At 40.8% G+C, this 16,097-nt stretch overlaps 1 protein-coding gene across 2 annotated transcripts; it reads right to left on the bottom strand.

Moving 5' to 3' along the window:
- Positions 1 to 237: 237 nt before the first annotated feature.
- Positions 238 to 15,907, bottom strand: LOC109397774 (rhomboid-related protein 2). 2 transcript variants are annotated; one of them, XM_029878120.2, is made up of 7 exons: positions 15,052 to 15,907; positions 6,858 to 7,113; positions 6,702 to 6,761; positions 2,484 to 2,592; positions 2,305 to 2,412; positions 1,040 to 1,253; positions 238 to 970 (listed from the first exon to the last, which is right to left on the bottom strand). In XM_029878120.2, exons 1-7 carry the CDS (start codon positions 15,184 to 15,186, stop codon positions 665 to 667), a joined length of 1,188 nt encoding a protein of 395 aa, XP_029733980.1. In that variant the 5' UTR covers positions 15,187 to 15,907; the 3' UTR covers positions 238 to 664. The 2 variants fall into 2 exon arrangements, with proteins under 2 accessions (XP_029733980.1, XP_029733981.1); XM_029878121.2 differs by lacking the exon at positions 6,702 to 6,761.
- Positions 15,908 to 16,097: the final 190 nt, after the last annotated feature.

The raw sequence follows: 16,097 nt of genomic DNA, 5'->3' as shown, positions 1-16,097 counted from the left end.
GTTATTAATTGAAGGGCTTTCTTTGCCTGCCATTGCATGAATTTGTATATTGTGAGGCAAGTACAATGATACACTATGCCCAGGGAGTCGAGAAAATTTTCTCGACCGGAACGGGAATCGAACCCGCCGTCTCCGGATTGGCGATCCATAGGCTTAACCAATAGGCTAACTGGAGACCCTGCATATCTACAGCGGAAACATATGAAATGTGATATATAACATAATAAAACAACTATGTATAAGGAAAAACTCAATGTTGTAGAGATAAAACTTTTCATTTCGTATGAAATGCGCTTAAAAGAAATCAAAACATAAACTTGTTCGCAAAGAACTCTAGAATAAATATGCTTTTAGCAATTGTTCAAAATTCCTCATATCTTATCTTCATTTGTGCTTTTAATTTTGTAAAGTAGGATAAAATACTTCTTAAGTAAAGATATCAAAAGGCACATTGGCGTCAAGTACAGAAATCGTTCAAGATCGCTTAAATAACTATACATATCGTCGTTCATCAACGAGGCACGAGTTTGCTTTGCATTTGCGCTGTCATATTATGCTTCAATGCCGGCGAAATCGGTTGTCTTTTGGGATACTCGGAGTAAGTAAATGCCTAACAATGATTCTTAGGAAAAACTACGTATAAACCCTATAGCTACAGACTGACCTAGGCGAACTTAGGATAAAAGTGGTCGGGATAGAAAATGTGGAACATCACGCCGGCTGCCATCAGTAGGAAGTAGATGGTGACCGCACACCACCACAGCTTCCGCTCCCATGGTCGGACTCTGAGATTCCGCAGCACTCCAATGCCGACCAGGAAGCCCGCCAAAGCTCCGCTAGCGTGGGCGATGTAGCCCACCTTATCGTACGGATCGTAAATGCTGTTATAGATCGAGACGCTCAAATCGGTCACGCAGAACACCAGGAACACGAACAACTGCACGATGGCGTACTCCATTTGGCTCCAGTTCTGGAATGAAGGAGGGTGGTTCGGTTAGGGGATTCATCATTTGGTTCAACTGCTTCCTTAGCTCCTTACCATTATAATCGTGGCAATGTGAGCCGTGATGAGGGCGTATACGCCTCCGGACGCTCCAGCTAGGAAAACTCGAGGAGAGAAGATGGATGTTCCCATGGAACCGGCCAACACTCCGGCCAGATATACGAGGGCCACCCGCCACCAACAGTGCACTAATTCGAGGGCTACTCCCAGGAATATTTGCACCAGTAGATTCATCACAATGTGCATGAAGCTGCAATGGAAAAGACGTAATATATCATCAGTTAGAAACATTTTTACAGACAAAAATTGATGAGTAGCTATGAGTAACAGTTGAATCACTCTGGCACCTGTTAGAACTTTAACAACTTTCAAATGCAGTTCACCTCATTCCTCAATGAACAATCCTAGATGCTAGCCACGTCTTTAGGAAGTATTTAAGTTCAGATACAACATTAGTTGAATTTTCTGTGAAGATTTCCAACAGATACATCAATTGGGACACATACATCTCTAGTAATTAGTTCCAAGACGAGAGTGTAGTAACGATTGCGTTGTTGGTAAGCACACATGTTCGAGGCATGACACGCGAGCTTCCTATTTCATGATTACTAAAAGAATCGAACTCCGGGTTTACAGGTTAACTAGATTTCCTTAACGAAAGAAAGTTTCCTCGACTAAAGCCATTTGAGCTGTACCATTTTCTTAAAGTCTGTAAAGATTGATCCACAGAGAAACAGATGTAATACTTAGAACAAACATTGATCGTTCGTTACTGTTCTTTTATGCTGAATATTGATCTGAGCCATCCTTAACGTAGCCACTATTCAAAACTAGGCAGGATCAGACTCTTAACAACAACAACACAAAACACAGTAACAGCGATAAAACCAAAATAACATCTGAAAAGGGCCTATCTGTTTTGCGTAAAAAAATATTTTTGTCTCTGTAGGGCATATCTGCATACACCCACGCACATCAACACCCTTATCAGAAAGAGTGTTCTTCGAGCTATCTGTTAAGGGTGTTGATGTGCGTGGGTGGATGCAGATGAGCCCTGCAGAGACAGAAACATGTTTGTTCACAATAAGCAGATAGGCCCTCTTCAAATGTTCAATAGGTATCGATTGAAGAGCGTACTGTCAAAAAGGCACAGAGAATACTGAGTAAACCCAAAATGCAACACCATATATGTAGGTGATAATTAAAGCTAATAAACAACATACCCATGATTCCACCAATATTAAGCCTCGAGTGTGGGACTTAAAAAGGGCAGCTCTTACGCAATCGTCAAAAACACTTACCCTATGTGAACAAACATATACGTCACAAATCGCCACGCTTGCTCTCGGAGCTGAGGATTGTAGATGAACAGGGTGGCCATTGGACCATTCGTACTAGTTCCCATCTGACTGTAAAAGAGATAGAAAAAAATGCTAATTAAAATATTCCTTGTTCGAGCCTTCCCACAGCCGTTACTTACTTATTAGTTTCGATAATGTCAATGACGAAGAAGATAATTTCCACTATCGAAAACACAATCATAGTGAGGGGAGGAGGCCACAGGCTCATACTTCGCTCATACTCGCCATCTAGAAGAGAGTGTGATAATTTTGAATAGCGTGGCCAGATCGTTATGGATATGGATGGATTTAAGAGATAAAATCGGATTATGATGGTCATAACATGAATGGATGATGGAAAGCTTGCCCTTGCCCGTAAAAATAGTTCTGAAGCTGGTATGGACTAAATAAATGAATGCTGGTATGGACAATGAATGGTTTCAACATTTAGCAGCTATCTGATTAGTAACAAGAGTAAATTAATAACATTGACAGAACATTTGTACTGGAACTTTACAAATGAAATCCTAGGGATGCCAATACGCACATAGACAGTGTATATTAGACAAGTAAATTAAAAAAAAACACGCAAATTCAGTTTGTAAAAAAATGGAGGTCGATTTGACGGAAATATGTAGTCTGTTTTTGGAGGGTTCTTGATGTAATTTTATTTTAAGTAGAGACATATGTAAATAAATTTATAAGCAGGGAAACCTTGATGGTCTAGTAGTAGCTAGCGCTTCTATTTCATTTACAAAGTCCAGAATTCAGTCCCTTGTCTGTGCTTTTCATTCTACTTTGTATCTTTCTATATACTTTCTTCCTCTTCTCTACAACCATCGCTAGAACCAGAAACTGGTTGAATAAGCCGTTTCCCTTCATAGCAACTTCCACAGCATAGTGTCAATCTATCAGATAACGCCTTCAAGTTATGCAACAAAACTTTGCCGCATTACCTTCAAAATAATGAGCACACAATCAAATACCCTTCCCGTGGTGTTGGTGGAGATGCAGAGTGCTCTCGGTGTCTGTTAGCAACAATCATCACACTGTAACATTCCTTTCCCTTCCCAACTGACTGTAAGGACTTGGTCGGCGTCGTTATTTGTCAAAAATATATGAGCTGTTTTAACTGCATTTTCAATATAATTTCCAGCCTTTATTACTTTGAATCCCATTTTAATTTATACCCAGATCAGATGAATTACGGAAGAGAAACCATAAGCAGGTAAAAATATACGTAGGTATGCAAAGGGAAGATTCAAATATTACGTCCATCGTTTTTCGGGATTTCTAGACCCCCCCTCCCCCTCTGTCACGCACTTTTCCTATACCCAATACACGTACTGTCACACTTTTCTAGACTCCCCCAAATGTTGGACGTAATTTTTGAACGTTAACAAATGCGTAAGTAAGTAAGTAAGTTTACGTAAGTAAACATGCAAGTGTGTGAAAAGGCGTGTAAGCGAATGAGCAATCAAATGAGTAAGTAAAAAAGTATGTAAATAAGTAAGGTAGTAAGTAAGCGATTGAGAAATTGAATAAGTCTTGCTTACATATGCAAGAAAACTTTAGTAAATTGGTAAGTAAGTAAGTAAGAAAGTAAACATTCATGTAAATAAGTAAGTAAGTAAGTAAGAAAGTAAGTAAGTGAATAAGTAAGTAAGTATATATGTAAGTAAGTAAGTAAGTAAATAAATAAGAAAGTGTTTGAGAAAATATGTATTTAAGTAAGTCAGATACTTAGCTAATAAAAAACCGGACTTCCACCGAGTTTCAACAAAGCTTCTTCAAATGAATCCTCGGGTGAAGTTTGAAGCTAATTTTTTAGAAGAAATCCGGAAATATTTTCTGGTGGATCTACTGAAAGAATGCTGAATGAGATTCCTGGAAGAACTCATGTAGAACTTTTGGAGTTCGATAGGAAAATTTGATATCCAGTTGTTGGCAAACTGTCTACTAGTATTGAAGCATTTTCTAACTGAATCATTGTAACATCGCTAATTGAATTCAGAACCTTAATTTTATAAAACAGGAAAAGTCATCGATATTTTCGAAGCGTCGCGTATTTCCCCAAGCGGCAAATTACGATTGAAAACATTCCTACGATGCTTTAAATAATTACCAATCTCAGAGATAAGGCGGCGGCCTATTCGCGGTTTCTTCCCTTCCGCGGTGGGTGCGATAATATAGTACTTATCATTGCACCTGGTTCAACGGTGCCTTGGTTGGTTCCATAGATTACACATAGCGATGAGTGATGTCACATTGGCCGACAACGACGTCGGCGACGACAGTAGTGTGAATCACACGGTCGCGTCGTCGGGCTTCTCCACTTGTCCCATAAAATTCGCAAATATGCGAAACAGTGTTGAACAGTGCTATTTTTGGTGAGTGTTGACTAATCCTCCCAGTTGTGATAAGACCTATTGTGGTCAATTAAGTAAAATGCTACTTTTTTCCCTTGTCTATGATGGAGAAATTCCTGGTAAATTTATGGATTATTCTTATGAACTTGCAGTAATGGCTTTCGGTGATTTCAGAAAGTTCCTACATTCATTCCTAGATAACTTCATGAGAATATTTTGAAGATATGTTTCGATTTTTTTCCCTATCTAAATTCCCAAGACAAATCGATAAGGTATCCTGTGGAAATTTGAATGATATATTTAACATTTTTGACAGCGTCTCCAAGTATTTCAATTCCTAAAATTTAGAACTATTTCGAAATTTTTGAAGAATAGCTAAGTTTTTTGTGAAATGTATTTTCAAAGATATTAAATGGAAGAAATTGTTTGTGAAAATGCCAGAAAAGTATACTGCAACAAACTGGCCATTGTTAAAAGGCAGTTTGTTTCTAGTTGATTCATCCGCAATTACGAGCCTTTGGTGGAGACGTGCGGTAAACGCCAACTTTCACAATACAAAGGTTGTTACTAACATTCCTTCCCTCTTTCAACCTGACTGCAAGGACGTGGCCGGCGCCGTTATTGTACCGTTATAGAGAGCCTCTAAAGGTTGCACAGTGAGAATGTTGACCAGTCCCAGTCAATTATTCAGTTGATTCATTGTGCAACTGTTATTGGTTCGGGCCAATCACAGAGTAGCAACCATAGATATGTGCAGTCAGTCTAAGCTAAGCTAAGCTACGTTGATTCATCCGCAATTACGATTGTCATATAAGCAGAAGTTGTAGTGTCTTAATTTACTTTGGACCAATCAATAATTGAATCGATATGGCCTAGATCCACTCGCCACTGCGAGTATTCATAACAAGCCACATTTATGTGACCATTGCTTTGAATGTTTAGAAATCATTTGAGTTTCGGAGGTATAATTTCAGGTACTCTAAATAGCAATACTCCCTGACTTTTTGCTTGAAACTTTTTCAAAAACTCAATTAGAATTTTCTATAGCCATTCCATTTTCAAATATTTTTTAGGAATATTCCTAAATTTTTAACATAATTTATTCAAAGAATTCAACTACATTCTGAGTGTTTTTTTTTTCATTACATTTTATTTTATTATGTTCAGCAGTTTTCTTCGAAGTGTTTATTAACGAAGTGTGCTAAGTGCCTTAAAGTGCGTGAATCCTGCATATTATCTTATTTGCATGATCCGTCTTAATTCAGCAATCTGAATTTTTATACAATTTGACTTTTCAAAGCAAAATTTTAAAATTTGTCAGAAATATCTTTAGAACTTTTAAATATTAGATTTTCCGTGGTCTAAAAGTTGCTCCAGTGTGAGCTTTTTTACAAAATTTTCTTCATGAAATCAGCTAGGGCTTATTCCAGGAAATTCCATGAAAGATGTACCAAATCGTTAGGCAACAGTGCAATAAGATATATGTTTAATTGTAGCTCGAGAGTTTCAAACGTCTAGGGTTCAGACCTAAATACTAAATACATTTAATATCATTGATGCAATAGCTCAACACATGCACTAATGCATTCCGGGATTTTCTCATTTTACCAGTTTCGCAACCATCCATCAGAATTCCAACTTCCAAATGAAGCGACCGCCATTCAGTGCGTCTCATCCAAAACGACCGTTGAGGTGTTAATTTTAGAAATTGCGTTATGTATTGGAACAAACTCCTTCGTATCGAAGCAATTCGCGACCAAACAAAGCGTTCTTATCTCCGGCACCGTTACGACGATTAAATTAATATCTCTTTTCCCAGAGCCCTGATTAGCACACAACGTGAAATTACCTGATGAAACATGTTCTAGTTAACTGAAATGGGTATATGGGAGCGATTGGCGTGATTGCGGAGGAAGACAAGCGACATAGCAGCGTTATATGGTGAACATTTTGACATGAACTCTTTCGAGTGTTCTAAAAACTACCAACCTCGTTCGGAGGAAATGACTGTTGCGGTGGATATTTGTCGTTGGTATGCCATTGCTGGGCCTTTCGAGTGTAAGCATATATTTTTTAAGGGAAACACGACGAAATGGTTAGTCTGGGGAACAACATTCGCAAGGTCAAACATCCAGGTGCACTTACCAGTCTCATCCACTGTGGCCGGGTTTCGACTGGGGATCACCAGTTTGCAGTACCGGACGCACATGTCCCGGAAGAGGTAGTGATGTTCCCGGGACATTTGGTAAAACTCTTCGAAATCCAGGTGGCCATCGTTGTTGGTGTCGGCGGTTTTCAGAAGATTCTTCACGAAGCCTTTCGGTAGATCCGGACACCGTCTGTTGTTGATCATACGTTTGAGCTCCTGGATCGACAGCAGGCCGGTTCGGTTACGGTCGTACTAAAATTATATTTGAGAAAAAAGATTATGTTAATCAATGACTAAAATACTAATCTGGACAAAGTTAATAAGATATTTTTATGATTCCCTGAAGAAAAACAATCCGTTTACTATTATTACTATACTTTTGCTTTTCTTGATGTTTGAAGGTTTTCAGCAGGCTACATTACCGGAGTAACACTGCCTACATTGCGATGAAGGGGCTGCTGCTTCCTTCGGTATAGCTGACGTGATACAGCATTTCATACTCAGTCGCTAGATGCCAGAATAGACGCTGTTTGAGCCGCATCTCCTTGGTGAACAGACGCTCGGAACGCACCTCTTCAATCTACCTGAAGTCAGAAGTTTTTGGAGGAGGTATACGACTGGGAGGAAATTTTGAACTGTTGTGGCTTTCTCAGTCTAAGAGCATTACATAGTTACATAGTTTGGCATAGCCCGACGTTTCGGTCCCGTGTATTGGACCTTTTTCAAGGGATAAGCAGTCAACCGTCTCTCGTTATGCGGTTTTTGAATGCGGTTTGAGAGTTGGAGCTTCTTGTAATGCCATTTAACACAAAACACATAAATTTTCCTTGTACTTTTTGGGGACAACTTGCACTGCACACAGCGAGCGACATACATCTGAAGTCAGAAGGACAACAGTACCTAGGCTGAACTTCTAACTATACACAACTCTTAGCTGCCGCTGCCGGTCTTTGTCGTCGCTTGACCCGTGGAAGCATGAGGTATGAACTTGTAAGGAAAAGAGCTATGGTGGAAACTAATAAGGCTGATATGTACGCGCAACGCTGCTGGATGGATCAAAATCAAGTAAAAGGCAGTGTCTACCACATTTGTGGTCTTGGATGGATTGAAGCAGGGTGATGCTCTTTCAAATTTGCTGTTCAGTGTTGCACTCGGAGGAGCGATTAGGAAGACTGGCGCGCAGAGGAATGGCACTATCGTCACACGGTCGCACATGCTCCTTGACTTTGCAGACGAGTTTGATCTCTTCGGCATTGATCGTAGGGCAGATGAGGGAGCTTATACACCTTTGAAAATAGAGAGGCAGCAAGGTTTGACGATCATTTCTACCCAGACGAAGTACATGATAGCAACTAGGGACAGAGGCAAGCCTAGTGGTATTGGTGCTGTGGCTGTGGTGGTAATTGATAGGAATGCGTTTGAAGTTGTTGAAGAATTTGTTTATCTTGGAACACATGTGACATGTGACAATGACATTTCCCTAGAGCACTTTTGCTCATTTGGATATATAATCTGACAAAAAATATATGCTTAACTTTAGAAGAAACTGTATAAAGTCCGCTTGGTTACTGATGTCGACACCGCTTAGATATAGCTCAACAGCTATTAAAAATGTTTGGAATGTAAAATAGTGAAAGAAAACTGGACAACAGACATACCGGTCAACTCAATTTCAAATTTAATTTTCCCACTGCAGAAGTTGATTTATCAATTCCTGGAAAACCTTCAGTTTCTTAGGAATTGAATATTTCATAATTAGCCAAAGTCTCACAGTCTTCTTGGAATTGGATTTTTTTCCTTCCGGCATTGTAAACTCTTATTAAAATTCTTAAGATAATACAAACAATATAAAAATTGTGAACCCAGTATTTTTTCCCTCAAGTTCCTTCCGAAATTTCATCTCGATCTCCTTAAGGATTCTGTCAGGAATTTGATTAGAAATTTTTATGATACTAATTTGGTTGGTTCAGTATTTGTTAAAAAAAATCTGTGGGATTTCCACCACATGTTCCACCATGTTCAGGTCTGCTATGCAGAAATGCCTGGACGAGGGAGTTTTCCCAGAAGCTTGGAAGAGGCAGAGCCTGGTACTATTGCCAAAGGCGGGGAAACCACCCGGAGACCCGTCGGCATATAGACCAATATGCTTGATTGACACGGCGGGGAAGGTGCTCGAAAAGATCATCCTCAATAGAATGTTGAAGTTCACTGAGGGCGTAAATGGTCTCTCGAGCAACCAGTATGGCTTCCGGAAGGGGAGGTCCACCGTAGACGCTATCTTGTCGGTTACAAAAACCGTCGAGAAAGCACTCGAGCCTAAGAGGAGGGGAATTCGCTTTTGCGGGGTAGTGACTCTGGATGTAAGGAATGCATTTAATAGCGCCAGTTGGGCTGCTATTGCTGATGCGCTCTTGCGTCTGGGGATACCGGAGTACTTGTACAAGATTCTCGGAAGGTACTTGTACAAGATACGACACGGAGGTGGGTCGGAAGTGCTTTCACATAACCTCAGGAGTCCCGCAAGGTTCCATCCTGGGTCCGGTGTTATGGAATGTCATGTACGACGAGGTGTTGAGGTTAGAGTACCCAGTGGGAGTGGTGATTGTCGGATTTGCCGACGATATTACGCTCGAAGTCTACGGTGAAACGATCGAGGAGGTGAAGTTGACTACCGACCACTCGATCAAGGTTGTGGAGGCGTGGATGCGGTCCAGAAAACTGGAGCTGGCTCACCACAAGACAGAGGTGACGGTTGTTAACAACATGCAGTCGGCGCAGCAGACGGAGATCAGTGTAGGAGAGTGCACTATCCTGTCGAAGCGCTCTGTCAAGCACTTGGGCGTGATGATCGACGATAAGCTTACCTTCGGTAGCCACGTCGATTATGCCTGTAAAAGAGCCTCCAGCTATTGCGGCACTGTCCCGGATGATGTCCAATAGCTCAGCGGTGTACGCCAGTAAGCGCAAGCTTCTGGCTAGTGTTGCTACGTCCATACTTAGGTATGGCGGCCCGGCGTGGGGTACCGCGCTAAGTACTGAATGCTACCGACGGAAGCTGGAAAGTACTTACAGGCTTATGTGTCTGAGGGTTGCAAGCGCGTACCGTACCGTGTCACACGACGCTCTCTGTGTCATTACTGGTATGGTGCCCATCAGCATTCTTATCAGTGAGGATATGGAGTGCTTCGAAATGCGCGGCACAAGAGGCATACGCAAGACTGTCAGGATGGCCTCTATGGTCAAATGGCAGCGCGCGTGGGACAGTTCCACCAAAGGAAGGTGGACCCATAGGTTGATACCGAGGGTAGATAGTTGGATTAATAGGCGCCATGGGGAAGTTTCATTCCACCTGACACAGGTCCTTACAGGTCATGGTTGCTTCCGACAGTATCTACACCGTTTCGGGCATGCGGATTCTCCCGAATGCCCAGTGTGCAATGGTTTAGAGGAAACGGCGGAACACGTTTTGTTCGTGTGCCCGCGTTTTCGCACAATGCGTGACCGCATGCTTGCCACATGCGGGGAGGACACAACTCCGGACAACTTGGTCCAGAGAATGTGTAGGGATGAGATTAGCTGGAATGCCGTTTCAACGGCTATCACCCATATCGTCTGGGAGCTACAAAGGAGGTGGCGCGTGGACTCGGAGAATGGCTAGTCCAGATGCAGTACAAGAGGTGGTCCAGGGGTTCGAAGTCGGCTTCGTAGGTCATACCGGTGCCCTGCGGTCGAGATCGACCCTTACAGCGATTAAGTGGCCGCGGAGAGGAAGTCCCGGTAGCGGTGCTGTCGTGGCGTCAGTCTACTGGGTTGGATCTGAGCCCGCGGTTGGAAAGGGGTCCCCGGCAAGGGTCGGGGTAGGTGAGACCCTGCTGTCTGCAACCTACGGATGCAGCTGATAAGGCCTGAAGGGTAGTGATACCCTTGCCTTCAGCAGGTCAGATCGGGTTGCATGTGGGCATCAGTTCTTGATGTCCGCTCAGCAGTAGGGCGCGGGCGGGGTTGACCCTGCCCGCCTTCCGAGGACAAAGGGAGTGGCGAGGACCACTCGGGAAACTGGCTAAGCGCCAGCATGCTATCGTGATGGACTCTCCAGAGCGAGTCATCGATGTTCGTTGCTGCTAGGCTACGGCAGCTAACCTTGAGGGTGCGATATGCACTAGCCCCTCTCTGAAGCAATACCTTCTTGGTGGTTCCGGAGAGACGTAGGGTTTGGCGACCATAGGAATGTGTTTTAGTGGGTCGAGGAGAGAGTAGTCCTGGCTTCTACCGGCATTGTAGAAGACGGCCTCATCCCCACACTACCCTAACCTTCCTGTTAGGGTGTCTGATGAGCAGATTTATCCCCCTATGGTTTAGAAGGAAAAAAAAATCCCTCTTTTTATCGATAATAGGCTTAACTGTACTATCGTTATATCCGTTGAGCCTAGCCGTTTCAAAAATATAGTTCATTTCCTTTTGTTTGCCTATATCACTTAAAGGAAGAGTATGCATCCTGTGAATCATATGATGGAAAGCTACCATTTTGTGCTGATAAGAATGATGAAAAGTTCTGGGAATAACCCTCATAGTATTCGTTGGTTTCCTATAAATTTCGAATAAAAAGTTAGACGATTCCCTGACAATTAGTAGATCCGAGAACGACAATTTACTATCCTTCTCTTCTTCATGGGTAAATTTAATAGCTTTATGAATGCCATTGATTGCTCCAAGTATCTCTGGCAAACTTTCTTTCTTGATGATGCTAAAACATCATCAACGTACCTCCACCAACGCTTAGGTAACAAATCTTTCTTTTTCAGAATATTCTCAAGAATTGCCATGAATAATACGCTCAGAAAAGGAAACAATGGTTTACCCATTGGTGCTCCTTTTGTTTGTTTGTAAAAATTCCCTCGGAAACTGAAATAGTTTTCTTCCATGCAAAGTCGTGTCAATTTAATATAGCTACGAACTTTGTTTTTTGTTTCAATTCGACTCCTCATACTGGCTAAGAAGCCAATCATCCAAAAGATTTATAGCTTCTTTTACCGGCACACTTGGGAATAAAGCAGTGACGTCAAACGAAACCATGATTTCATCGTCTCGAATATCACCAGAGGCTTGCAGTTGACTTGCAAACTCCTGAGTTTTATTCACCGAACGACTCTCAAACGCTTTTGGTATGGATTGGAATTCTTTCACCAGCCATTTTGCAAGTTTATGGGTAGGGGACCCTTCCGCTGAAATAATCTCTCTCATTTCGTTTTCCGGTTTATGTATAACGCACGGGTTTTCAGCATGACCATGCTGAGAGTGACGGGTTCGATTCCCGGTCGGTCCAGGATCTTTTCGTAAAGGAAATTTCCTTGACTTCCTTGGACATAGAGTATCTTCGTGCCTGCCACACGATATACACATGCAAAATGGTCATTGGCAGAGGAAGCTCTCAGTTAATAACTGTGGAAGTGCTCATAGAACACTAAGCTGAGAAGCAGGCTTTGTCCCAGTGAGGACGTTACGCCAAGAAGGGGAGAGGAGGAATACTGAGGCCAATGAAAGTGAATGGAGTTCAGTGGAAAGATTCGCGAGAATGAATAAATTTGATCAGCGAGCAATAGCACATTTAATCGACGTTTAAACACGCAGGCAGCCGTTTCCATAAGGATTATGTTTTAAACTGGAATCGTGATCAATCTCCTACATCTATCTGACAAATTCCACCTCAATTACCTCCTTATCTCTTGCCTCACCTTTATGCTACCGATTTGCACTTCCCTATATCAAACCCCACTAGAACTCCAACATTATCATGTTCGTCCTCCGGCATGGTCTCTGGACTAAGTGACGATCGCAACCTCTTAAATACCAACAGCTTCTTACTCGTGTGAGATCGTTTCCTCGACCGCTTCTACTAAATGGAATCAAATTTTACCAACTTTTATCTACTTTAAATATGGTTCTAAGCAAGCAAACTCCATGGTGCATTGATGGAACAGATGGGAAGTTTGACGACGAGTGCCGACTCAAGAGGAATCTCGAGGACTTCGACTGAAACCTGAAGCGAGCAGCAAAAAAGTTCGATAGAAGCACAAGACGCAAGAAAAAGACAAAAGATCAACAAGTTATATGTTTCTCGTTTTCTTTTTCCAATTTTTGACAGCTCTTTTTCCAGAGACTCGGTACGAATGGTTTCAGCAGGCCGTATATCAGCCGAATAATTCGCCAAAAATGGCTTTTGAACAGCTCTATTAGAGGATATAGAACTTATTAGCTCTATTAACCATGTTCTATATTCGACTATAAAGTCGAATTTATGCCACTTTTACGGCTTAATGGTTACTTAGTAGATGTGTGCAGTCAGTCTAAGCTGAGATAAAACTCGGTGAATTTAGATTATAAAAACAATTATTTGTGTAATATAAAAAAAAAATTGGAAATTACATGCATAGTAAGTTTCTTTATTAGAGTTGTTTTAAATTTAAATAGACAAATTTTGAACAGAACAGTCCTAACAACATGGAATTTCAAGGGCCATGCATAAGCAATGCATCATAAATTGCATAATCGTGGGAACTACAAAAGTACTTTGTCAATAGTTTTCAGTTTCGGCTCCCAGTGTAAGATTCACAATTAAAGCAAATTTCCTCCAAAATAAAATCCATAGGCTTATTTCAACCTATTTTCCAGAAGCACTTTGTAAAGACTATTTTGTATTGCGGCAATCTTGCATAAATTTAAAATGCAATTGCAATGCGAACACACCGTATAAAAATGTAGCTGCGTCAATGATTCCATAAAAAAATCTTGGAAATGCTTCTACATACAGGGGATAGACAAAATGATCGGGACAGGCAAAATTTTCCCTTCTCAAAATTTTTTCAAATGGCTGTAACTTTTCGAAAAGTTCATCAAATATTCTCAAATTTTCACTGTAAGTTCATCAACTAGTTGTGTATCAGTGGACAAAATTTGGAAATGATCGGGCTATTCTCGAAGTAATAAAGACTCTAAAAAAGGTATAATTATCCGATAGCCAACTTTGAGCTGTCATAGCTCCGGATTCAATGAACCGAATGCAATGAAATTTTGACTAATTATGACTTATACAATTAGCTTTGAAAAACTTTTGACTAAAATTAAAATTCTTAACACGGAAGAAATTTATAACGATTAGATTATTTTGCTAATAAAACACCAAGTTTTCTTAAATTTCAACATCGTTTCAAAATTCATGATGCTAAGTACAGTTCATATAAATTCCCTCCAATTGTGTTGAATACAAATATGTTTTGAGGGAAAGTAACAACATAGCCGGCAATTAATTGAAAAAGTAATAGGATGCATATTAAAAATAGACCAATTTACTAAAAAGTCATAAAATAAATGAAATCGCTATAACTTTTTCTCTTGTTAATAATTTCAAGTTGAGTCAAACGTTTTTCAGAGTTCATTATAAGTCATGAATGGTCAAAATTTCATTGCATTCGGTTCATTGAATCCGAATATATAACAGCTCAAAGTTGGCTATCGGATAATTATACCTTTTTTCTAAAATCGTTATAACGTCGTGCATAATAGCCCGATCTTTTCCAAATTTTGTCTACTGATACACAACTAGTTGATCAACTTACAGAATATTTGATGAACTTTTCGAAAAGTTACAGTTAAATGAACATTTTTTTAAAGAGAAAATTTTGCCTGTTCCGATCATTTTGTCTATCCCCTGTATGCTTATTTTTAAATCTATAATAACATATATTTCAGATAAGGTTCTTCGCCCCGTTCATTTTTTCAGATTGAAAACCTAAAACCGCTCTTATCTCTGAAAGGAGCGAGCATTTTTTCCTGGAATTTCGTAAGAAATATATTGAATAGTTCTAAGAACCATCTAGTAAGTTAAAATAATTTGAAATGAAATTTATTCGCAATATCATTCAAAAGCTATCTCAAAAAGTTACCCCAAAGCCACCTATCTGTTTTTTAGGCTACTGAGTCGCAAATAGTTACAGAATGCTTAAGAGAGGTTTGTTCAGATAAGGCTTTTTGAAGCAAATTTCTTCGAATTAGTTAAAGGTCAGGAAACTTGAAAAAATAAACCTTCGATTAAGGTTTAAACAAAAATTCAGTTACACTCTCACAAGAAATAAGCGTTTTTTGTCGACATAATATGTACATAGGTACCAACATAACAATAATTCCCAAACTTACTTTGTCGAAAATATCCCGGATTCGTTGTCTCTCCGTGGCTTCCTCCCGAGTGGTCATTCGCTGAAGAGGAATGATTTCGTGGTGTGGATCCGTGGGGTGCTGCATTTGTTGCTGGTTATTCAGATACGCGGCCATGTTCAGCTTCAAATCAATTATTTAGTCTCAGTCGCGATGATAAGATAAGTTTCGGACTCCCCGATATCCGGTCACGAATCGGGTCGGTTGCGAACTTTGTGCAAATTAATACTGGGCCCAGTAGTAAAGCACTATTCACTGGAAACTGGGCAGCGACAGCGAACTTTCACTTTGGTTCATCACTATGAGAATGCGAAATTTTTGAAATCTCCATACATCTACAACAGGGTGAAGCCACAGCTCTGAATTCCACTATTGCGAAACACTATCCGGCGACTCCGCGACGACGACGACGACGAAAAAACCGACCGCTCTTATCCACGTTCTACTGATTAGTGACTCATTATCACCGACTGGCTGACTGGCTAGCAGCGCGGTGCTATATTCGATTCCGATTCAAACTGTTTGGTATATAGGTGGATATCTATACCCCTCAATAAAGTGTCACACCGACAGACACACCTTTCTGGATGTGTGACTGATCAAACAGTAATTTGCTGCCTCCAGAAGATACCGTTGCTTACACGATCGTCGATGGCTTTCAGTCACACGAATTGCACAATAATTCCCTGTAATTCAGTACAAAATGCAATTTGTTTCCCATACAAAAAAGCTAAGGTCAAACTCGCGAAAATTAAATTGCCACCGTTGCAAAAGTGCTGACCACAGGCATTCCTTTGATGCTTAGCCATCCACTGTTTATCGTGCACTATGATCTCATTCATAATAACAGCATCACGATTAAAAGGGTACAACAGGACAAAACACGAGTGAGAGAGAGCGAAATGGCATCCGTACACTACGATGATAGTAGTGAAAACGGTACGCACGCCATGTAAACAAAGAGCATCATTGTAACGGTAGTTGTAGTTACGTTCATTCAACCAGTCTGTCAAACCGCCGCCGCTGCC

Source organism: Aedes albopictus, chromosome 3 (genome assembly GCF_035046485.1).
Source record: "Aedes albopictus strain Foshan chromosome 3, AalbF5, whole genome shotgun sequence".
In the NCBI taxonomy this organism is placed as follows: Eukaryota; Metazoa; Arthropoda; class Insecta; order Diptera; family Culicidae; genus Aedes; species Aedes albopictus.
This window is presented reverse-complemented; position numbering and strand designations above follow the sequence as displayed.